Here is a 25,774-nt window from a genome sequence, read left to right on the forward strand (position 1 = left end):
TAAGGACACCATTAGATTGCTGACACTTAGGAGCAGAACCCAGAAAATGAGCTTGTCTGTCGGTGTTTAAACACTGCTTTTGCATTTCTTACCATTCGGAAATTAATGATTAAATAAGTCAAGGCCACTTTTGTTTTATGGCCACTTCCGCTTTGAGTTGTATTTCTGCAAAATGCTTTTAGTGTGGTTTGATTTAGACTCCTGACCAAAGTCGACGGAAGGACTCCCACTTGATTCAGTGGGCATTAGAGCTGAGGTTTTTGTTTAGATGTAACTGCTTATGAATCCCCAATGACAGCAGAGATCAGAACCTCTTTACTAGTAAACACATTTTAGTACTTGTAAGTTTACTGCATCCCTGTAACATAAAAGGTTATTACTGGGAAAAGTACAGACAAAAAGAATTGTCAAAAGGATGAAACAGGTCCTTTTACAGGAAAACATTAAACATACTGGAAAAGAAACAACTGATGTGGGATATAGACGAGATCTAGCACCATGAGTAGCATGGAAAAGGGGAAAACAGAATCCTCTCTCTTAGAAGACCGACCAGGTGGCATCAAATAAGACTGGCAGCTGCAAAATTCAAATCAAAGGAGATATTTCATGCACAAAACTTTTAAACAAACACTGGGATTTTATCACAGGATGTTATGGAAGCTCAGTGTTTGCTATTTCAAAACAAGATTGGACAAAATCCTGGAAGAATACTAATGTAAGGACTGTTAAAGATAACTCCTCCGGTTCAGAAAGGCCTCAACTATCCAGTTGATAGGGTATACCACGGAACTATCACCATAATCTTGTCCTGTTCTTTTATTTTTTTCCCCCATATATGTGCTATTGATCACACGTAAAAGGACCTCTGGTCTGGACTGGTACAACTATTCCCATGTTATTCTGAAAAAAACCATAAAAAATTAGGAAGACAAAATTGCATCTGCATCATTTCCGCCAGCTTGATTAGGTAATGGCTTATTAACATGTTATTGAGTTGCACCTAAAATTATTTCTAAAAGCTGGAACATGGTTCACAGCTACATTTCTAAAACCAAAAGTGGCTTTGTACCTGCACACGCACACTCGCAGGGTAAAGTAATGAAGTACCCAGTCAGTTAACAGAAGCTTTGCCCCCTTGCAATTTCTTCTCCATTTGACTTAACTGGCTCTGACTGTTTGAGAACTTTGCAGGTTAACACAGTGGAGTGAAAGAGGACACGGTCCCTTCCTGGCTGCAGCCTCGGTACTCATACGATGCGTGACATGGGTCGGTTTGCCATTGTGCAATTAGTTGCAGGAAAACATTATTAACTTAGCTAGCCAATTAGGATGGGTATGTATTCATTCTGGTCAATTCTGAATTAGACATGAGATCCCAGAGGTACGGAGATTAGTCAATAGCTTTGCAACACTGCAGCATCATGAGTGATGCTGCTACAAGATTGGTTCTGCCTCAACATGACTAAAATATACCTAGAACAGTCTTAGCTGCTGTTACAGAAACAGCCAGTAATCACTCCTAGCACTCATGAAAGTCTGCATTTGAAAGAATAGTGGTTTTGCTTTTCCCTTTCTGTGCAGTTTTCCAGGACGTTCTGCACACGTGCTGTCCATCTGAGAGCTTCAACCACAAATAAAGCTCCAGCAGGGAGGAGGGCTGCTCTCATTTGCCAGGAGGATGAAGCACCTACACTCAGGGCTCAGGGCTAGAGAAAGGTATCTCGAGAGAAGCATTTAAATAACCACAAAACCAAAGGATCTTTATTTTGTTCTATCCCCTTCCTGTACTTGAGATCTTTCTTTTTCCATTGCAATTATGATACCAGGCACACGCTACAACCGCATTCACAGAAGCCTTTGGAAAGAAAGGTGAGATCTTTTGAAAGAACTGGTCAGACTTCCCTTGTGCCAGTATTAGAGTTTGTGTGGACACCTGGAGAGCAAAATCGGGGAACTGTTGAGGACTGTAAATTAAACCACTATCTCTTCTGGCAGGGTCCCTGACCTATGGCACAGCAGTGCAAGTGCCAGGCAGGCAGCATAAACAGCTGGACAGAAGCGAGCCGCTTTCCTTAGGGCAGGAACAGTTATCTGCACCTTTGCCCATAAAGCCTTTTCGACCACGGCGTGCACTTAAACACACCAAGAAATGACAGCCTAAAGCTGATAATGCAGAATAATCTAAATCCCTTGATCCTTGAAATCTGCATTGAGTACCATGCATGAGATTTAACTAGCAATAAAATACTTTAAATCTGTTACTTGCTTAATAGAATGACACATCATTTGTATCTGGTATAAAGAGAAATAATGTTCCTTGTTTCCAATTTGAGATAGAGGGGGAAGACTGTTTTCATCCTAAAAGGAGGTTTACCATCCTTCTTTACAACTGCACCACTAATCCTGCATCCTACCTCAACTAACATTTTAATTTCAAATAATTAACTAGTGTGCAACAGGAGTTAGGTCTGTCTCAAAGAGAAATCAATCTCAAAACCTGCTTCCCGCAGCAACAGAGAACAGGAGAGAGAGGAGACACTTTGAAAGTATGGTGTATTACTAATAAATTCTTTGCTACGTGTTATTTACCAACAGCAGCAGCTTCTTAAGAAAAACAATGCGATAGGAAGTGCTTCCAATTCTTTTTAGAGTGGAATCAAGAGCTTCTCATGCCACAGTACTCACGGGAACTTGCTAAAAGAAATGTTCATCTGACATATTCTTATCGCGGAGCTTTTGTCAGACCAGGTTTGTTTGGGTTTGTTTTTAAAAGGAAATTCTCAAATAAATGACTATTCTGCAGTAGGAATGCCTTGCTAACCTCTACACCAGTTTCTAATAGCTGCTGGTTGCATTTACAAAGTGGGAGAAACCCTGCAGTGACCAAACACATATTTCATAAATATGCCATAGAAACAGCTAGGGGCACAGGACAGCTAACGCAGCTACAGCTCCATTACAGGGCGAGGGATTCGGGGAAGGCTGGTGCGCAGATGCAGGTTTTGCTAGTAGTCTCGGCCAGAAAGAAACCCTCAGCCATCGCCTTCCACCAGGGCCGCAAGCTGAGGGGGGATTTTGCAGCTCTCAGTCCTGAGGGCTGTGCTGGTGGGAGCTGAGGGGATGCCTAGAGTGGCAAGGAAAAGCAACATCAAAGCCTTGCAAATCCACACGGCTCTGCTTTGGGAACGGGGAGGGGGACACAGTTCTTTGCCAACATTCTCCCCAGGCAGTCAGTGGGACCGATTGATTTCTTTTTAATTATTATTACAGTTCTTTAGGGGGCTGTTGTACCGTCTATAGTGGGCTTGGCAAAACACACGCTCCCTCTTTTGAATGGAAAATGGCCATACTCTCATTTTAATTATGCAATTGGCTATCAACTAACACAGCACTGACAGCCTCATTACAAACATTTTCCACTCTGGCCAGGACAGAGGTATGAAATGAGACTTTGCTCTCAAGCTTTTAATGTCTATCATTGACATCCACCAAAGTTGGATGTATCTGCAGATTGCATGTTCCAGAAATTGCTCAGGAAAGCATGTAAACACAGGGCAAATGGACAGGAAACGCTTTGGGGTTAATGGGAGACCTCCAGTGCGCTCCAGATCCTGCTTCGGTATTGTCACCAAAGTGCCGGAGCAGAGCACCAGTGTCTGGACAGGGAAGGACAAGGAATCACATTCACAACGTGCATTTGCACATGTGCAAATAAAAGTGTGTCAGGGTTTGGTAAGCAAACTCCTTTCACACCATTCTTCTGCAAAATTGTTACCTTTCCAATTCAAGCCATACATCTTCAAGAGTGCTTTTAGCAGACCAGGAAAATGGCATCTTTTAAAATCAATAAAACCTCAATAACTAAGAAAGTTATCAATCTGAAGGGAAAATTGCTGATTCATCTCTGTGTATTGTAGCTAACTTCCTTCGCAGAGGTCAGTTCAGATCTTTCTAAATTTCTAAACAGACCACCTTCACCCTGGGCTTACGCTGCCTGCCTCTAGTTATCTGGAGGAAGGCAAACATTGTCAGATTAAACTGAATTTTGAGGGCTGAAAATATATTACCTCTCATCACAAGAACTTCAAGAGGACATCTGAAATACCTGATTTTTATTCACTTGCTCTAAGATGCAGGCAGCACCAACAAGGGGTATTGCTCTTAAAATCCTGCCATCTGCAGCCTTATGCTAATTCACTTTTTTAGGAATAGAAATCACTGTGGAATGGGAATAAGCTAAAATCCACAGAAGATATGGATGCACAAGCAATTGTGGGCAATTGCTTTTGTTTGATGCTAATCCAACAGCCTGGGATTGTCTTGTTTTCCTCAAAGTTTTTCCTCCAAATTTCCCCCCTCCTAGGGATCTTAGTGCTTGATATAGATAGCTTCGTATTTACTTGTGGAGGAAGCACATAAATTTCTTAACACTGCCCACCAAACCCATACTTCTAAAAAGCTGCTTGCCGGTCACAGAGGGAATTTCAGTATTTTGTCCTGCTCAATTGCTTGCTTTTTTCTGAGTTGCCTATAAAATACAATAGTGTCTCATGCAATGACAGCTCCTGCTATGTAAGCTACCACCCATCAGGGACTGGACCAAAACCACACTAATTTTACAGAGGAAATTTCTATAGTGCTGATTGGGTTTCAATTCAAAGCAGCAACACAGAAAGAGAGAAAAGCATCTCTTGATGGAATCTCACAGTTTCTCCTTAGCAGCAGTGTCCATCTTTCTGCCTAAGGCGTTGGCAGTGTATAAATAATAACAATTCCCCCAATAAAAGATCTTTCATGTAACCGCAGGAGACCACTTCATAAGAACACGAGAACAATGGCAACAGATCAGAAAACCATGTAGTCTTGCATCCTGTCTGTGACAGTGACAGCAATCAGATCCTTCCGAGGAAAGTACACAAAATTCCTACACAGGCAGCTGAATTAGAGGCTGGCTTAAGCCCTCCCAAGAATTATAATGTGTTATCCACATAAAGATCTGGTCTTTTAAGCTCTGGCCCTCACAACACTCCTTGTAGCATTCATTTCCACAAGCTAACTGTTCACTGGTAAGTTTTTGGAGTGCTTTCCAGCAAACTGACCTGTACTGATCGTTGCTGCATTATGAGGAAAGCATAAAGAAAAACACACACCCTACCTTTTCAAGACATTAATTACTTTATGCGCTTTTACATTATCCCCCCCCCTTATTTTTAAGAACACGCAAATTAATAATACAGATTATCTTTAAAACTACTCCCGTAAGAAGGAAGTGAAGGGCATGCACGTGAAGACAAAATGTGAGTACACACAGGGGCCGGGGCTGGCTGGCTGAATTGGACTAGACACGTTGGCCAAGAGTGTCGTATGTGTAAATGCACTTGCTGTCTAGTTTCATTATGAGTCACGAATTCTCTAAAAGGCAAGGAAGGAACCATCTACGCTCTCACTTACCCTGTACCCTGAACTAATTCTTACTTGTTTTATTACCCCAGTCATTACACTTGCACAGTCACAGACGCTGCGTGTTTAGACAAAAACAATTCACCAGTAGCTGCAAGGGCCAGGAAATAAAACGCTGAACCACTAACCTAGGCCGATTAACAGTACAGCGCGGGTCAGGGAGGAGTCTGGATCTACCAGACAGCAGGATCTACCTTTGGCAGAAAATGAGGCTCTAGCCCCTCAGCAGTTACTATGCTGCTTTCTCTTACTGTTAAAGTACATCAGGTAACTCCACCTATGCTTCTCTTAGGGACTGGCATCTAAACGACAAGAGACAGGCTTTCCAGACAACCACCAAACCCCACCATCCTAACAAGATCCACGAGCGAGCCAGAGGCGTTAGGAACATGATCTTATGACATCCAAAATACCCTCAACTCCCACAGCTTTGGGTGTCCAGCACGCTTTAGAGGGAGTCTCGTCATCATTTCAGAAGCAGTGGTCTGAGCACAGGACAGGGGTCATAAATATTTCCTCCTTCCTATCCAATTCCACACGACGCCCGTCAGCACTTAAACAACTCTCTGCCAGGGTACAGAGCCACAGGCTTATCCATCTACTTTTTCAAATGCCAGCAACATTTCAATAGGCTTTTGTACCACGAAGTAAACTCAAAGAAACATTGCTATTGACTGCAATTTGCAATTACATATTGACTAGTAGGACGAGAGAGCTGAACAAACAGCAGGCCACAAATAAACACCTACAATGACAAGCAGTCTTCATCCTACAATGATCCAGAATATGTAAGGAAGCCTCTCTCGCAATTGTAAGTGGCTAGTGCTATTCGACAGAAATTATTCGCTGATTCAATTTTGCTGGCAGTATTTAGAAATGCTCTTGCCTCTTGCTGTTATAAATGGCAATTTGGACAAAGAACAAGTGTTTCAGAGCGGCTGGGTGGCCTTCAAAGAGGGATAAATTCATTTAAGGAAATTGTTGAAATACTGACGAATCCCAATGTTTAATTTGCCATGGTTTGCACAAGGAAAAGGATAACTGCACTGGAGAATGAATCGGGTCTCTGTCTGTCTTACAGTTGTTATTTCTAAGATTATCACCCACATGAATTTTCAAAGTGTCATCCCTGACTTGCAAAAACACTTTAATACCAAGTTGAACTGCAGCTCCAGGAGTGAGCTTTGCAACTCTTCTATCCGTCTGTGGATGAAAGAACATGACCTCTGTAAAAGATCCCAGGGTTAACAGTAGTTTCAATAGCCATGGTGCATAACTGGGCCCTGTTTTAAATAATCCCTCGTTTTAAATTTCTTCTGACTAGTATATTTCTGGTAGAATAAGTACTACTGGAAAACAACATATTGAAATGAATACTGCAATGCGCAAGGTTTGCAAATGCAATGCCTTCATGCATCATCAATTACATTAATGGAAAAAAGGAAAGACAATATTTGGTGTATCCAGGGTTGTTAATGTATCACAAAAAGCCCATTTCATTCAGGCCTAAATATGTAGAAGGTGAGACTGATGACTGACCAGTGGCCCATCTGAAGTCAGTTTATGTTCAGCGCCTATTCCATTCCCTTCCCTAGAAACCACACCATAATAAATGTCCCAAGATGCTAGCTGAGCTTCGTTATTAGCAGTCCCATACAGCCAAAAACCAAACCTTGGGGAAAAACTTGTCATGGCATTGCCAGCAGTTTGTCTGGTGATTAGACAAAGGAGTCTAGTTTCTGGACTACGAATCCATAAAGAACAAGTTCAATAAGTACAAACAAGAAAAACTAATGTCTTTTATAAACAATGCAAACATTTTCTCAGCTCAGTGTGTCACATACTATATTGTCCAAGTCATTGGAAGGTATAACATTAGCAGCTGGTAGGAATATCTCACTGGGGAGCTTTTAATGAAAATTCAACATCCATTGTATAATATCCTGTATTATTACCTTTGCTGCCATAAAACATCCTCAGTGAGAACAAGGGCAACTTTGGACAACTTGCTTTTCCAGAAAATCTCTTCTCTCTCTCTCCGCATTTTTTCCCAGAGATGTTTTCTTTTAATATTTTCTCTTTGTCTTGCCACCCTCCCCCCAAAGTATGACACATTTTGTATCATACTTGCTAATAATTTGCCATATTATTACATCCATGGGTTTCAAAGCAGTTAGCACGCAGCAGGATTGCTATGTTAGCCAAAAAGCTGGAAGTAACTGAAGGCTCAGGATGGGTTAAACACAACTGAAACCACCTGCACATCTCGGCTGGCAGTGCCAGCTGACGGAGGCAGGGTACTGTGCAGACCCACACCACAACAGAGCGTAAAGACCTCACCCATCGGCAGGTTAGATACACGTTTGTGGATTAAGCCTCACTGACCCGGTGAGGAGCTGGAAGGTTGTGTTTGCAAAGCATGCCGAGCTCTGTTTCACTTCACATACCCAAACCTGAATGTCCCTTGTGAACAACACACTAATGACCTCTGTGCCCAGGACACCAGACAGCACAAGAGCCAGAGCAGAGCACCAGTCTACTAGATCCCACTTATTGTTGTATCCATATCTAAAATATCTGTCCCTTGACAGTCACTCTGTAGCCCACAAACCCCAAGTACCTTCAGCATAATAGACAACTCGCGAGGATGGTGTTTTGACAGATCGTGACAGATACTAGGGAAGCTAAGCATCTTGAAGTAGGAGGTTTCTTTTTAAGAAGATCTCACCACATTTTATAAAAAATGCAAAAAAACCCCCCGTAGAGACAGATCCTCTTTCTAGGCCCACATGACTAAGCAAAAGCAACCGCATAGCTGATGACAGTTTCAGCGTTGTGAGCTATAGCAACATAGTAGTACTTTAGATTTATATATTCCAGCAGTGTTCCTGTGAATCCCTGCTTGGGGGACATCATATGGGCAGCATCTTGACAGTGGAAGATGGCAATTTAAAAACAAAAGCGGGGGGAGGGGGAACCAAAACAGCAAAAATTATGAGACATTTTCATGTTCCTGTTCTGCAATTTTACCTTCAAGAAGATTGATAAAGGAGGTGGATTTATCTAGTCAAACACTTGCATGGTTCTCACCATAATAACTCTTTACATCAGCCCTTCTGAACTAATATCTATTTTTAGTATCAGGTTTTTAAAGGATCCTCAACTCAATCACTAATTTTGAGCTTGCAATTTACCCTGGAAGCATTTTTGCTGGTGCAATTTGTGCCACTTAACTACTTTGATTTGCAGGCAGAATTAGTAAGTTAAGCATTTATATATCCTAAACTACACCTGTAAAATGAAAGGCTGCTTTTAAAAACAGCCCATATGCTTAAATTGAATGCAACTCAGTTCAATGACACATGGATCTCTAAAGCACCCTGCACATTCCAGAGTAAGCAAAAAAAAACCCCTTACTTTTTTTTGTGGCAAAGTTATTCTTTAACTCACCCATCTTTCTTACATTCTAGTCACAAAGGCTCTCATGAAATAGTACCTTTCTTTGTCAGACTTTGTCAATGATTTCTAGTGCTCGAAAGGTGTGGCTAAGGGCACTCAGGCACTTTTATTGTTATTTATATTGCCAGGTAGGTTGGACAAAACCACAGGATGCTGAATATACAAGCACGGAGCTGACAGCTAACACCATCAATTGCTGTGCTGACCAGGACCGCTCAAATCCCAGGGTGGGCAGAGGCAAGAATAAAACCAGTAACTGTGATTAAGGCAGAATTAAAAACAAAGAATTCGGAGCATATTTCAAACATCCTTCAAGGAAAACAAAATAAAACAAAACAAACCCAACCCCCAAAAAAACAACAGACAGATCCTATCCCGAGAATTTCACTCAGCCAAAACTCTTAACAAGGTCAGTTTTAACAAGCACTTCATCACAGGCTTACAGGGTAGGTGATCGCCTTTCCTCTACAAACTGATGATCTAGAGAGAAGAAAGGGAGCAGGGAAAAGACCCAGAGAAGAGAGCACATTGGCCAGTGCCATCAGCAGAATTGTAAAAAGAAATCAAAACTCAAACTGCTTTACCTGTACCGCCTCCCTAATTCACTTCCCAGTCTATCCCAATAGTAATTTATTGTAACCATCCATTTAAAATTAGTGTAGCTCCAAATAAGCAAGTTAAAGTTATTATAACTTACTTCTTTAAGGCAACTCTTTGCAGGAAAGGTATATTACTGTTAATGTTCTCAGTTCAACACTACTGTCCCACGAGAGAATAAATTAAGAGTTGCCACATCTCAAATTCAGCTCATCTACAAAGAGCAAGGAGAATGATGCAGCAGGAGAATATGTAAAATAAATCTTGCTTCTGTAAACATTAGTGGATGAAAAGGGTGGAAGGAGGAAATGGTTAAAACTGTCCAAACGTTTAATTAGGAATAACCTGATGTGTAACTGAGTGGGGGAATAAAAGAGGTCAGAACTGAACCTTCCCTGGAAACATCCTTTCCACTGAAAACCAAAGCATTTCCCTGCTTGCAGCAGCAAAGACAAGAGTGTGTGAACCCTTCCTCCTACTATTCATCCCATCAGATAACTTTGTTTTTCATCAGAGATTTAAAAACCCAAGCCATCCTCAGTCATTTGACTAAAACTTGAAAACAACTGAAGAGAGTTTTAGCAAAAAATGTTTATGTACATTTACATTTTTTGTGAGAACTAACTTTGTTTTGGGGTAAGTAATGGACTATGGTCAGTAATATTTTCCCTCCAAAAACAGGTTCCCTGCATAATCTAAGCAGAAAATTGGTCTTTGCTCTATAACCTTACATCAGCATACAGGAAAAATCCTGGAATATGTACACATATGGGGGTAAGGGGAGCGCACCGGGAGATTTCTTTTGAATCGGTGCAACAATACACCGTTCATGCAATTCAGACTTACTTGTGTTAATTGGAATCTAGTTCTGCAGGCTGGTAACACTACCAAATACCATGAGGAATGTTCACTTTTTACGTAACTGATGCCCTGGAATTCATTTTCAAAGCCAGGTATGTGTGTCTACAAATGAGTCAGTCCTCAAGTGTGCAGGGGTCTATACATGGGAATCACTGCAGCCCGTACTGAAATGTAGTTGCTTCTGCCTGGAAAACACCACCTGTTTCAGCAGCTTGTAACAGTTAAAGGCTACAGTTCCCAAAATCGTGTTCCAGAAGGTAACAGCAAGTTCTGTGCAGCCAGCCGCACAGCAGTATTACTTTTATAGTGGTCTGATGATAAATCACTATAAAAATTCAATTGTAAGGATGCAGAGTGGTCTAGTACTCAGCCCAAAAGGTTTGAGAAGCACTGGTTTGGAGGAAAAGCCACCTGAAACTCAAGACAGAACATTAGAAGGGCAAAATGATTGCACGGACTGGTCCAGGACCCCAACATTCCCACTATTGTGAAAACACCCTGGTACTTCCAGAGTCAACTAGATGCCTGCTGTATTACAACAACTAACATTAGTGCTCTTTGCTTCATTGCAAGACAGCACCTTCAGTGCTCCAGAGCTCCTTCACACGCTGTCAAGACTATTTGGTTTATCCAAATGATCTCTCTCTCTCAAATCAATCACCTCCTCCAACAGCAATGCTTCCAACTATACTACATTAACTTGGAAATCTCCCAGCGGGCACAGACCAAGCCTGACCTCTTTATCACCTGATCTCAGATCCCTGTATGAATATAGCTGCTTGCATTTTTCACAACACAGTATGTTGCCCTACAGAACTGTAGGTTTGTGCTCTAAGAAAATGAGAGTTCTTCAGGTGTGGGAGGCAAGACAAAACCAAAACAACGTTAAAATAAATCTTTTAAGAGAGAACACTTATGGCTCCCCTGGGATGAAGCATATTAAATATACAAAATGTACTATAAATGTTAGTTCTGTTTTCTCACTCCCAGTTCATAGAAGACCCTGATTCAACTTCCCTTAGAGTCAAGGCAAAAAATCTTCCCCTCCGGGCTAACACTTACCTTTAAATTGGACCCAATAGGTATCAGTAGCAACTGTATGCACAGATCTAGATCAGAGTACAGAGAAGAAATACACGGCTCCCTCTGATTTAGACCATATGCAAACACTCCTCTGGTCACCACACTTGAAAATTAAACTTACAGGCTCAGTGAAAAGCAAGAATTAAAGCTAAGCAGGTTTTCCACTTACTACCAAAAGCTTTTAGTGTCACTGCAGAGGGGGAGGAAAAAAAGTAAGCTACTCGTGAGGTATTGAATCTAAGTACACACCTCTCTTCCAGCAACTGGTAGCCATTAGATGTCTAATAAAAAATAGCATTAAAGTAACTGTTAATGTAACTCAAATGTTCATCTCCCTCTTTCAAAACTGAAGATATGGTGTTAATGAAAAAAGCAAAGGTGGCAAGACTAGCCCTTCTGAACTATTTGTGCATGAAACACAATACAGTGCAGATGCCTGCTATGTGAGATTGCATAGCTGGTATTATGAGGAAGTTGTTGTTTAAAAGAATTGCACAATACCAACAAAAATCCCATCTTCCACTATAAAGAGCTTGAATAAAATTCTGAGGTTTGAGGAACATGTGTAGGGGGAGATGGACAGGCTATGTTAAAAACTGTTAGGACTTCGGGTGGAATGATAACTACTTCTCTAAAATCTGTGGGAAATCTTTCCCCTCATTATAATAATAAATTACAGAAGTGAACACAACCTTGGCAAGAGGTGCTTGAACTACAGCCTAAAGGAAAATAGGCCAGTATCTACTTACGGAACAGACATGCCACAGGCAGCACAAGTGCAAGTTTCTCTTTCAACAACCAGCCCAAGTACCTGCCCTGTCTGAAAGGCCAATAGTTAGGACAAACCTTCGTTCTGCAAAGCAGGAAGACAGGATGGAAAAATGAATTGTTGTGTTGTGTTAGTGGCCATGCAGTGTCATAAAATCAAGATATTAATGAAGACAAGCCAGTCTGGAGAGTTTCCCTGTTCTAGTAGCCTGCGCTCACTTGCTGACACGTACAACAAAAAGACAAAGTGCAACGCCGGCTCAAGCATTTACCTCCTATCAGCAGGAGGCAAGGACATCTTCCCCTCCCTTCCCTGCCCCTTCTCCCCCCCCAAAGATTATTTACTTTGCAATCTAGGGCTGTCCAGTGAGAGTGCACACTGTAAACAGCATTTTTATAGTTTGGTCCTTGGTGTATGGGGGACTGGGCTAGGGCACAAACACATTTTCCTATAACCTGCTCACTGATTCGAGAAAATACTTTCATTCTTGATTGCAGAGGGATTTCCAAATAGGCTTAACTGCTTTCATGAATCAGACCCTCAGATTGCCGTGACTTCTTAGCGTATCAGATACCATTCTAGGACACAGGAAAGAAGGACTGTCAGAAGTTGTAAAGGACTTATGCAGGAAATAATCAGGCTCTGGACTATCTCAACTTGCTCTACCTTGATAAGTAAAAGACCTACCCTTGTCACAACATTAATCAAGGCACGTTGAACGAAGAGCCCTGCTTTTTCATCTTTATCGCTTAAACTGGAGCTGTCCTATACAAACTGTTTAATCCCTAGATCAGCAGCATGCTACAGAAGGCTGGAGAAGTTCAGAAAAAGTGATACAAAAATCAGGTAAGGAGGGGAAAATGGGAAAAAAGGTTTTGCTCATTGTTGATACAACTTAGAGAGTCTCCTCCTGGCAGAAAGAGAGCTCCACCTTGTCCTGGCATTCAGAGCCCCAGATTGTCAGAGAAGTAACCTGCATTTAAGAATGCTTAGGGAAGGGAAGATGACAGTGGCATGACCTGCTCTGGGTAGGACATGGTGGTCCAAACCATTTGCAGTCATAAATCAAGAGCAGCAACTACAAAGCATTCTGCCTCGCCTTCTGGATCGGACACCTGAGATACCAGGGCCTTGGGAAGTGCTCTGGTGTAAGTTTGAGTCACTCACTCAAAAGGAAAGCCCATGAATTTTAAACAGAAAGCAGGAAAGCGTCCAGAATATGAGTTCCTCTGTTCTAGCAAGAAGATCAGTTAAGCAGGTGCAGTACGAAGTGTAGATGTGGTGCTTAGGGACATGGTTTAGTGGTGGACTTGGCAGTGTTAGGTTAACGGTTGGACTTGATGATCTTAAAGGTCTTTTCCAACCTAAATGATTCTATGAAGATTTGATTCAGTTATGCATAGCACAGATGAAGAGAAAGACAGTATCTATTCAGGTAGAAGCAGATGGGAGAAAAGAAATATGCAGCACCTGCAACTCATGTAATATACACATATTCAAGGTTCGCATCCAGAGGAGGTGGTCTCTGTGGGGAATAAATAAAAAATGTTAGAGCAGTATAGGCTGTCATCATAAGCCAATGACAAGAAGATGGGAGTCAAAGGGAGTTGAAAGAAAAACCTTCCATTTAGCAAGTGTGATTTACCCCATCACTGCACTCCACTATTTCAAGTCCCCTACTCACTGCACACGCTTATACCTCAGTTGGTACAATCACAGCACACCAAAGCTGCTAACATATTTGCAAGGTTGCAGTCTAGTGCAAGGTTACACTAGGTCGGCTCTAAGAGGTAGGGGAACTCAGGTAGGTAAAGATTTCACTTTTCAAATGAACAGAGGTTTTAGCTGGAATTGACCCTTACAGGAAAGATGAGCCTACAAGAAGACTTAAGAAAGTACCTGGCATTGCTAGGCTTCCTGGGAAACCAGGGGCTGAAAGGCATTTGGGAGAATGCCCATCTCTCTCCACGTGAGAAGAGACAAGTTCTTTCAGAGCCCCAGTTATCTATGATTATTCACCTTTAATGAGGCCTTCCAGATCTCTCGCTTCCTTACATTTCCTTGCTTCTGACCTTATGGCATAAACTTTTGGTTAACAGGGTTTCCTCTAATAACATCCCTACGCTCTTCCTGAAGACAGGCACTTTTTCCCTCTGCATTTCAATGGAATCCTTGCCATACCCTCCATTTGATGCCTCACAGTTTCTGCTGGCAGAAGTCCCCGCTGTTTTATGTGCCTTCCCCTGAGCTTGAGCTACCTAGGCTAGAAGATTAAGGTGCCCGTTCACAAGGACCAAATCTCTGGGTCTAAGCATTAATCTGGTGGAACGCTGCATGTTCAGGAACCGGACTGCAGTTCTCACTCTGGCTCTGCCTCAGACCCGCTGTGTGACTTTGGGCAGGTCATTTCTCCCATCTGGCTTTCTCGGTTTCCCCATCTGTAGAAAAGGCCAAGCCTCATTATTCCTCCCTATATAAAACATCCTGAGATCTACAGCAGACAAACTGTATCGAGAGCCAGGCACTATTATTATTAGAGCTCTGGTGTGCTAAATAGATGCTGGCGAGAGACACTAAAGCAAAATAAATCCTAGGGCAAGGAAAGCAGACAGAGCAATAAAGCACAAAAATTGAAGAAAGAAGGGGGAAAAAAAAAATCTAGTGAAAACCAGAGTACAGCACTGGGCCACTACTCCTGTGGTCTAAGTATATATGGAAGGATAACACTATTTTGAAGCAGTTCTACAAATCCAGTGGTCCATCCTCTCAGTCTTTGTGTCTGTAGAGGCCTGTAGTTTTGGTGAGTCCAAATTGCTGCTCCTAACTCCACACATAGGAAAGACTTTTTGTATGGTTTGGCTTATAAATGTGTTGACTGACTACAGCCGTGCAGCTCAAGTAGGCAAGGAGATGCTCTATCACCTTTCAAGATCAGCCAGGATTATCCCTTCTCCAGCTGGGAAAAGCAGCCAGTAAGAAATGAAAAGCACAAGAAAGCTTGGATGCAGACCTGTAGGACAATTAAGTGAACTTAACTAATATTTATAAAACTGCATATGTAGTGCTTTAAAAAGGAAGATCAGCACAGCATTACAGCATCATCAAGAGATAACTGAGGCTCTGGAATCAACATAGTTATATGCCTGTTACTCTACAATGCTACTGAGCAAGCAGCAATTGCGACCCATCTGTCAGTGTGTCCTTTGCTGTCACAGGATCCTTGCTTACAGAGACTACCACGTTCTGCTCCTTTCCATTATGGATGAGGCTGGAGTGTCCCTGTGATTCTTCTGTATAGGAGTTACAGTGCCCCTCTAACCAGTTTTCATTATATCTCTTAAGCAAAGAGCAGCTTGTATCTTGGGATTAATATAAAAGACGACAAAAATTCAAATTCTGTCTTTGCAATTCCTAAGAAACCAGTCACCTTTGCTTTCCAGAGAGTAGCAGAAGCTCAGAGTGTATGAATTGGCTTTTGAATGTTTGGAGTGAGAGAGCTATGAGATTGGCTGTGCCTGCACAGAATGGGTTATGGTATGAATGCAGGGTCATACATTGCCTTTGGTGGATTTCTTTTCCCCTTGCTGTTTGAGTTTTCAGTACCATCTCTTCCTAACGCTGTGTGCAGCCTTGTTTCTCAGCTAAAAGGATTTTCTTTTTTATTTTTTAGAGCCTGTTTGATGAGTGATATGAACTGCCAGTGAATACTACATTTCACTCCCCCTCATTAACATTGTAAATTAATTTAGGACTCATTTAGATGCAGGATTAACAACCTGAGGACTAATCCACTTCTTATTCAGAGGACATATTTAGGATGAGCAGTCTTTCGTCTCACATCACTCAATTAGTTAGCAAGACCATCTCTTGGGAATAAGATGATATTTCTGTCTCTCTGCTTGCAAAGGAACTGTTCAAGGTTAAGGCAGAGGTCTGGAGACATCAGTCCTGGCCTCAGCTCTATTGTAGACTTCCTCTGCAACCTTGGTCAAACGCTTTTTACACTCTGCAACCATTTTCCCCAATTTACACATCTAGAGAGGTCAGACTTAGAGAACAGATAAAAGATTAAAAGTAGTGTTTATGAAGGTTTAGGCCAGCGTGTTTTATTTCACCAGGGTTAAGGGTACACGGGCCATGGGCCAGCTGCCAACACAGAAACTTGTTAAGCTGAAGTAATACATTTAATAAGTTTTCAGTCATGTGCCCCTACCCTTACTTACGTGGAATGGTGTTTTATTTTGTGAGCACTCTTTTCCTGTGATGGCACCGTGATTAATACACTATTATGTACATTGCAGGGGCAAAGTCAAGCCCTCAGTTTTCAGATCAGCAAAAAAACCAAGAGAAAATGTTGCTTTTCTTAAAGCAACAGTTATCAGTTACAAAACTCTTGACACAGCAGCAATCGTGCAATATCTCAGTGATGCTGTTTTCAGATGCCCTGTACGTTTGCTAGAGAAATAAATAACATTTCTTGCAATTAACAAATGAAATGCCCTGTTGGAGCTTAGCTCTTACTTGCCGTCAGCAATTCATCTGCAGAAGGATTTCATCCACTGAGGGGAATAAAGATTAAATATATGCTTTGGCAAGTGTCATTTTCCACCAGAATATTTTCTTGAAGGCACTGCATGTCTCATGATACGTTGAGGACCTGTTCCTCTGAGGACAATAAATAAATACAAATAATTGCTGTAGAAAAGAGCCTGACGGAAAACCAGTGTCACTTTGGGCATAACTGATTGATGCTACTTACAATCGGTAACACTTGTAAAGCTCAGGCCTGGACAGCTCTGTTCTGGACATGCACTGCACACATCAGATTAGCTGAACTCTGCCATCCCACAAGGAGAGCATTTTTAAAGCCCTAATACAAACTGTTATTAATTGTTTGTATTGCAACATTACCAAGAAGCTGTAACCACAGATGAGGACCCTGCGGTGCCACGGGTTGCAGAAAATAAAAAGGAGGAGATACTGCAGTGGTTCACATAGTCTGAAAGCAAAGGCCAACTGACGGAGCTCCAGAACATTCTCACCTCTAGTGTGATCATAAAGAATGAATGATTTTATACACTTTATTGTTGGCTACAGTTTCACAGACAAGGTCCTGACGTGCATTTGGTATCCACTATGACAGCATAAGAAAAAAAACATGGAAAAAAATGACTTTCTGGCACACTATTTCTAATCCTAATTGAATTCTAATTTTTTCTGAAATACAATTGTTCCACTGTGGTTCCCTCAAACAGATGACAATGCCAAGACAACCACAGCACCACAAATCTGTGACTCCAACTAATAATCCTGTAGGAAGTTTCCAAACCAGACTGTTTCTCTCCTTAAAATACTGCATTTGGTCTCTGGCTAGTCCTTTCAACTCTCCATGAAGATCAAATGTGCTGTCATAACTACATGAGACTGCTACTCAATGTCATCAAATCCAGCCCATTGACAAAGGCACTCCTCTAAACCACCTCAGGACTAGAGGCCAGAAAAGATGGGTTTGTGCTGAGGTTGTACAGCTCTGTCTGCAGGTGTCTGCAACATTAAAATGTCTGCTACGTTAAAAGGACATCACAATTGCAATAATCCTTCTTCCTTAAATACAAGGAGAGAAATGTCTGAAGCTAACAGCACCAAAATCACAGGGATATTGTTAATCCATGAGCTACCTTGAATGCAATGATTGTTAGCCTTTCCTGCAGTTTTCATCCTCAGGTACTTGTCCTGATGAGTTTTACATTTTCATGCCACACTGTACTCCAAATTACTGTACAGATTCTCTGTAGAGCACATGAAGGGCATCATACATCACACTTATTACCAACCTACAGAGAGTTAAGAGAAGTGAGAACCACAGGATCCTGCTGTTAGTTCATCATGAGTTTTCTGATCTGGGGGAAGTAGCTGCCTCGTATTTGAATTTAGTTGTCATTAGGTTTGTTTGCTTTTGGCCCATTCTGCACTCAAGCCACTCCGAGCCCTGATCTCCTGCCCACCAGCAAATCAAAACCAAAAAAACCCCCTCATGTTCACTCATCTTCCTAGTAAGAGTATATTTCACAGCCAATGTGCTCAAGGGCCATAACTGAAGAAATCTGAAAGCACCCTTCTGAGAAGAGGAAGGTTACAAAAACCAGCAAGAAAACAAATACTCTTACCTGTCTGTAATAAGCCAGCCCCACTGTCTTTGACTCCAAAGTGCTGCTGGATGTCTAGTAACACACCTGCAAGGAAAACAGAGACAAGAAACTCAGTGCCTTCAACCTTTGAAAAGCATATAACTCAAACCTTTTGTGAAGCATCAGCAAAGGTTCAAATTCCAGTAGTTTAGACACATAACTTCTAAAGTTTGCACATTGGTTTCTTTTCTGAACATGTACACTCAATAATTTTGCACTACTACAATAAAAGCAGAGGTAGGTAGATACAACATCATGCAAAGAGTTTGGGAATGAAATCTCATGCATGAGAAACTGATCTTTCCTTTCTACTTAAATAAGATCAGGGTTTTCTTTTTGTTTGTTTTCTGCAGAATCCAGATCCCTTACTTCTGTTATTTTACAGAAATACAGAGAAACTGATGCTGTGCCTTAGGTGCTTCAAATCATTCGACAAGACAGACAAATTTAATCCAAGACAAGTTTTAACAAATCTCTGTTGGAAGGAGATATGACACATCGATAGGACCAGTGATGGAAGTTTTCACATTTAACTAGTTCTGGGGGGTTCTCATTTCCAAAACAAATGTAGAAAATAAACTTAAAATAGCTTAGTAACGGTGGGTAAGTGACCACATGTTTAGCTTTAAAGCAACTACAAGCAGAACCAAAACCAACCTTCTCTCTTCCCTGAACCCCTAATATACTAATTGGCATAAGCAAAATTAACGGTTTTGTAGTATGTACATATTCAGCTAGATTTAGCACTTGGGTATCAAACATATAAATACATGTAATGTCAGGTACATATGAACAGGCATGCTTTTGTAACCAACTAGCCAGTGAAAACACAGAAGACAGCTTTTATAACTCATCTTGGGGGACACACATTTGCCAAGCTGCAGATTGTCCAGTTCTGTCAGATACAGATCCATAGGCCTGAACATTTGTCTATGGTCGAAACAAACTGTGCTCTGACTTCTTGGGTCTGGAACAGAGACAGTTGCGCTCTTAATATCTGGGACTTCCTTATTTAGCCTACTGTCTGCCCCAAAACTGAGGATATGCAAGTTTCTTTTCTTAAAAACGAGAAACACCATTCTCCAACTATACTGAACATCTATAAAAGTTCACCTACAGTTCAAAATTTGATCGAAGGCTTTATCCAAAGTGATTCTGCTCATCACTGTAGGTCATGGGAATCAATTAAGCACCAACCTGAACTCACTCACCATAAATATCTCAGCTTCTGGGACTGCCAGGATCACACTAAATGACAAACACAAAGAGATAAAAGACCCAGAGATAACTATTCCCAGAAGACATCTGGAACAATGCCAAGAAAACGGACATAAATTAAAGGTACTAAAGAAAAAAAAAGATACAGAGAGGAAGGAAAAAGCAAGAAAGATCATTTGTCCTATTCCATATTACTTGTACATCACCAGTTACTCAGGGCAGCATTCAGGTTGGCTTTTAGAGTACCAATATCTGCCCAGTAACATTAGTTCAGCCTCATACCTCCTATAACAATCCCCTCTTCCTTACTCTATCAGACTGTTTAGCCCCAAGCAGAGAAGGCTCGGGGTGGGGAAGGGTGTGAACCTTATCAATGTGTATCAGTACCTGATAGGAGAGGGGGTAACAAAGACAGAGCCAGGCTCTTCACACTGGTGCCCAGTGAAAAGAGGTAGAGGGCACAAACTGAAACACAGGAAACTCCATTTAAACATAAGAAAAGACCTTTTTACTGTGAGGGTGGTCAAACATTGGAACAGGTTGTCCAGAGAGGTTGTGGATTCCCCATCCCTGAAGATATTCAAAACCCAACGGGACATGGTCCTGAGCAACCTGCTCTAGTTGACCCCGCTTTTAGCAGGGGACTTGGACTAGATGATCTCCAGAGGTCGCTTCCAAGCTCGATTATTCTGTGAATCTGTAGTTTTATGAAGTATTAAGTGCCTGATTATATCCAGCCTGACACAGTTTTCCCCTGGCCTTTCTTTTCCTTTGGAGCATTGCTGTCTACTGTAATTCCAACAGGAACTTCTTAGCTTCCTCTTGGATGGCAGATTTGCCTCCATTTTCAAAGTGCCCTGGCATTTCTTGGCTGTCCTTCCCTCATTTGCTCCATTAATAACTGAGATATCATTATCCAGGCAATATCTGATGAACAAAAATAAATTTTGCATTTGCCTAGCAAAACCCTCTGTGGTTTAGATGACTTACATATTCCCCTTAGCGTTCCACCCTTTCACAAAAAAAGCGGTTTCTCTTGCAACCCAACCTAGAAACCTTAGTTAGCTTAACCAGCTCTGAACACCTTCAATTTGTGCTCCATTATTGGTTGGTCCCAGACTGCGCACATCAGGTGAAGCTTAGCAAGTCAGAACAACTTGCAGGTAGTATAATCCCAATTTTGTAGAAGATAAACCCATCAAAATTCTCAAGAAGAACTTGGAAGAAGGGAGGAAATACCAAATACAATGTTTTCTTATGCTCTCCTATCATCACTCAGTTGTGCTACACAGAAATGAAATATCCTACTAACTCCCTGCAGCTCAGCCCCAGACACTCCAGCTGGAGAAGCCAAGTCAGAGGGATCCAAGCTCCTTACTTTTACAGACACGTTCAATACAAGACTTAATCCAAGCAGGCACATCACTGGGTGGTCAAAGTGATGCCCATTCACCTCCTGATCCATGGGTAAATGGTTTCCCGGTGGATGCTATGTTCCTGTTCAGCCCATCAACTTGCAGCTTCTTTTATTTCAGTAACAAAGGGCTAAGTTTTGCACCCACCTTTCTTTCAGGATGGGGCTTCACCTGCCACTGACATGATGATAGCTTTTCATTTTAATAACTAAACTCTGTGAAACAGGCTACAAGTATATTACCTAAAGTCTGCAAAGAAAAACAAAGTAGTAAGGGACACTACAACTATACTGTTCCCAGCAAACACTCTAGTTAGGATGGTAACTGATGAAAAAAAATTTACCCTGAAGCTAGTGCAGACAGACAACCCTGATGTTGGTTTCATGGTAGAAAACTCTGTGCTGAAGTGATCACCAAGCAGGATTCATACCTTCTAAACTAGCAGGTGCACGAGGGTCACAAGCAAGCCAGTAACAATCTCACCTGTGCAAGAAGCAAAATGGCACAACCTGCTGTCCTGCCACAAGATACCAAAGGGACTGATTCAGCGATGGGAAAGGGAGATTAAGAGCTATAGCCCTGCCTTATTGAAACTGTCTGAGGAGGCAGATCCTTTGAGCAGGGGGGTTGGACTAGATCATCTCCACAGGTCCCTTCTGGTCTCAACTACTCTGGGATTCTGTGCTCCTAATCCCATGATGGAATACACACGCACGTCCAGAGCTTCTTCCACCACCCTGAAAGGTGCCTGCCCTGCCTACAGCAACATATCCCCAGCCATGCCAGAATGCCAGGGAGGCACATTAAACCACCAAAAGTTACAAGGAGCAGGAGCTGGGGATGTGATGGAAAACATAGCCTCAGACAGAAGAATTTTTTTGGATTTGCATCAGAAACCAGAACAGCAAGTGCAAGGGATTATAATGGTGCCTACACAGTAAAGCAGATGAGGTCTTCCAGTTTATTACAAAGAAATTATCTGTCCAGGGACAACGGCTTTACAGTTCTACAGTGCTTTTTTCCACAAGAGCTCATAATGTGTTTTACAAGCTTGAACTACTGTAGCCACAAATGAAATACATTTAGGGCACTGAAGTGCAGCCATCTTGGATTGAGCCTACAACTTTATTCTGGTGGTGGAGAGAGAAGTGGGTTCTGTGGATAGTGAATGCAACAGGACAATATAATTGTGGTTCTATAAGTCCTGTGTGAGCTTGGAAGAAGATCTCAGATGATTAAGAGAGATCTGCATGTCTAATTGGCATGAATTTCCTACTCCAAGTCTATTTCATATTCTCTTTGGACTACAGGTGTTTTGGTATGGGATTTAGAGCATTAAACTAGAGGCAGCAGCAAGCAGATGATGCAACACATCTATGAAGTGATACGAGTTTCTCTCTGCTGTGGGAGTTTTCCTGCTCAGCACGGTCACATGGGAAGACACTACTCCTCCTCTCTTAAATTTGCTCAGGTCTGTTTCCACCTCACCACGGCAATGACTCAGCCCAAACTTTAATAAGATTTAGGGATACAATTAAGCAATGATAGACCAGGGGAGAATACAGGAAAATGATAGAGCTTTTGACTTTCCCTTCTGCTTCTAGATGATGGGAAGGCAGAGATAGCTGAGCCAGGCTCCAGACAATGATCATGTTGCTTGCAGAGATGTGCTCCCAGGTGTCTCACAACACCTGACGCAATCCAAGCAAGGGAAGCCACCACATGTGGCTGACTAGGCCTTTCTTGGATTAAAGTTCATACCTATGTCCCAGGAGGATCTCAAAATAGCCATGAGCAGCTAACAGGCACCACTCTTCCTGAGACAGCCTCTCAGCAGGGCTGATGGCCATTTGGGATGTCTTTATGATTACACGGCACACCTTAGTGCTCTCACCTATTATTTCTTAAGCACATTCGGCATTTTCAGGACTGAACAAACATACAGGAAACATGGTGCCAACCTTCCAAAGTATCTTACCAGCTGAACCAGATACTGTTAATGCTGATGTAGAGCTTGGAACTCAATGAGATGAAACATGGGCAATCAAGATGGGCACAGAGACAGGACTTACTGGGAAACCCAGACAGAGGAATGACTAGTTACTTCAGCCCTACCTAGGTCACTTTACTAGGCCTGCTGCGCTAGTGTCTAAGTACCTGACAAAGACACCAAGGCAGTTATTGGATTTTTGCGGGCACGAAGAGGACTTTTACGAGCAATTTGGAGGATAAAAGGTCTTTGGGTGTGGAGTGTTAGATAGGGAAGGAATGTCAAGTAAATGGGGAAGAGGAACATGGCTGACCTCATCCACTCACAGTGTCAGAGGGTTTCTAGGATCTAGTGCAGGATCCAGAGTACTGTTGCATTTTTAATGGCCATTTCACAGTGAATATAAAAGACCTGATTCTGAGGCTTTTGGAATGCAGGTCCACATTTAATGGCCTAAGTTATCTCTGATTTAGGGTAAATGCTTTGGGAAAGGCAAATTTTCCTGGAAGTGTGCAGTTCAGGCTTCAAACAGGGAGGTGGGTGGTACAGATCACACATGAGGCAAGCTGCTTGCCTAGATAGGCTTTGTGTTCCTGACCAGAGCTACAACAAAACGAAAGTTGCAGGACTGGAAGGTCATCTGAAATGGGGTGAAAAGATGCTCTGAACAGAAGGTCATCTTAGTACAGATGTTTCTTGTGTTAACCATCATTTACAGAACTACTGTGCAGAGTGCCTTCATTATCCTTTATATTTAAAAGAAACGCGGGCTCTTCACCTAACTACTGCTACCTGTATATATGAATAAAGAGTCACCATGGTAAGAAACCGTGTTCATAAGCTAAGCCACAATGAAATCACAATTTCAAAGCAAAAAGACATTAAAGCTTCCCTGGGAGAGTCCCATTTTCCACTCACCAAAACAAAACATCGTGATTTGATTTCAAACTGCTTCCCAGGCAGGTGCAAAATAGAGAGTTAGCCTGTGCACCGAGCACAAAGCTACAGAAACAAAGCCACAGGTTTTCAGCTCACTGAGCCTTGCATCAGTAATGCCAATACACATTCTTTAAACACTGCGTGTGCTGCAATACCATTGGCCAACATATCTACTTACTTAAAAAGCACATGCATTTTTAAAGGTATCTTTTAACGGGGAAAAATTATGGTGCTTGAAGGGAACCAGCACACAACTTTCCACACGATGCAGGCTGGGCACTGACAGCAATCATGTGTGCCCCCAGCACCCTCTCTCCTGCCCCACTGCAGCCCTGGACTTGCACTGATCTTTGGAGAAGCCTCAAAGGAGGTGGAGGAGAACCCACACTTATACACTCTCTTGGCTCCCGAAGAGCCAGAGCAGACTCTGTACTGACAACTCTTTTCCCTCCATTACCTGTTGCCGCCTACCTCTCCTCCTTTATCAAGGCATTTTCCTTCCCAGGCTATGCTCCCTGGTTCTTCCAGGACCAGCTCCCTCAGGTGGAGGTAACTAAGCAGGGATAGCCAAGCCCTGGCCTCCTAGCCATTAAAGGCACAAGCCACCTTCCTACTATCAAGCTCTTCCTCACGCCTGCAGCCATATTCAACCTGCTTCAAATAATGCATTAAGGAGACACAGGAGTGGTGTACACACCTGTCTGTTCAGAGACATGTGAAAAGACTAGGTGGAGAGAAGTTTATTCTGAGGTCTCTGTGATTTTATCTTGACTGCAACCCCAAGGTGTGACTGCAGTTCACATACAGATCCCTAAGCTTCAAACGAGCTGGCTTCAGCTCAGCCACCCACTAGCTATTAAACACAGGCTTCACAATTTGGACTCTATTTAAATACTCAGCTGCAGAAAACCACCATGGTAGCCCTGCTGATATTTGTACCTCAAGATAAATTCCCACTGCTACCAGAACTAGCAAATCTAGAACTAAAACACAGTACCACTTTCTTTGGATTGCCATGAAAGCATTCCCTGTCTTACATGCAAAAAGAAGCAGGCCTGGACTTTAAGTATTGCTAAATGAGTGGTGATGTCTTGCTTGAAAACATTGACAGGAGCTTCCTTAGGACATACTCACAGACTTGCCTTCTGCAAAACTAATTCCCACTGTTGCATGACATGACAATACGCATTGGTGAAACGGCCTTTGGTGTTGCAGGATTAAAAAGAAACAAACAAAACCAAACCAGCAACTAGACAAATCAAAACAAGGGTTTCCTAAGATCTGCTAACACTGGCACGCAAGAAACTTGTGACCTAGAAAGCACTGAAAAGTAACTGCCAACACCCACAGTGGCATGTTTGGAAAGGGGTTTCCCTGAGTAATAAAGTGGAGCACTGTGGAGAGAGAAATCCAGCACAGCAGTTCAAGCCAAAGATCAGAGCGAGCCAGGGTCTCGACGCCCAGCACTGCAGTCATTCACAGGCCATGAATCAGATGCTTAAAAATCTGCTAACAAAACCCCAGGGTAGGCAAGTGTGAGAGTTCAAAGCCTTCACAGACACTGATAGCCTCCCACTACCTGCACATACAGAAAGGTGACAGGGTGAAGGCTCGTCTCAGAAGGCTGTGTTTGAAATGGAGAGCAAACCCGTAAGGGCATACACCTGTAGCTCTGACACACAAGAGGACTTGCTGTTTACCCCAAGTAGCATTTTCAGTGGGCTTTCATTAGGATAGGTGCTGTACACTCTGCCAAGCGCGCTACTGCTTGGGAAACAAAATAAAAATTTCTGTC

General features: G+C 42.2%; 1 protein-coding gene across 1 annotated transcript in view; it reads right to left on the reverse strand.

The window, feature by feature from the left end:
- Positions 1–22,900, reverse strand: part of SPNS2 (sphingolipid transporter 2) — a 110,906-nt gene extending 88,006 nt beyond the window's left edge. Inside the window, exons 1-3 of the mRNA XM_009276453.1 lie at positions 22,812–22,900; positions 19,629–19,665; positions 18,397–18,502 (exon numbers count right to left, since the gene is read on the reverse strand). Of these exons, the coding sequence (XP_009274728.1) occupies positions 18,397–18,502; positions 19,629–19,665; positions 22,812–22,900 (232 nt within the window). The remainder of the gene's footprint in view (positions 1–18,396; positions 18,503–19,628; positions 19,666–22,811) is intronic.
- Positions 22,901–25,774: the final 2,874 nt, after the last annotated feature.

The sequence above is a fragment of the Aptenodytes forsteri genome, unplaced genomic scaffold (genome assembly GCF_000699145.1).
Source record: "Aptenodytes forsteri isolate BGI_AS27 unplaced genomic scaffold, ASM69914v1 Scaffold209, whole genome shotgun sequence".
NCBI lineage: Eukaryota > Metazoa > Chordata > Aves > Sphenisciformes > Spheniscidae > Aptenodytes > Aptenodytes forsteri.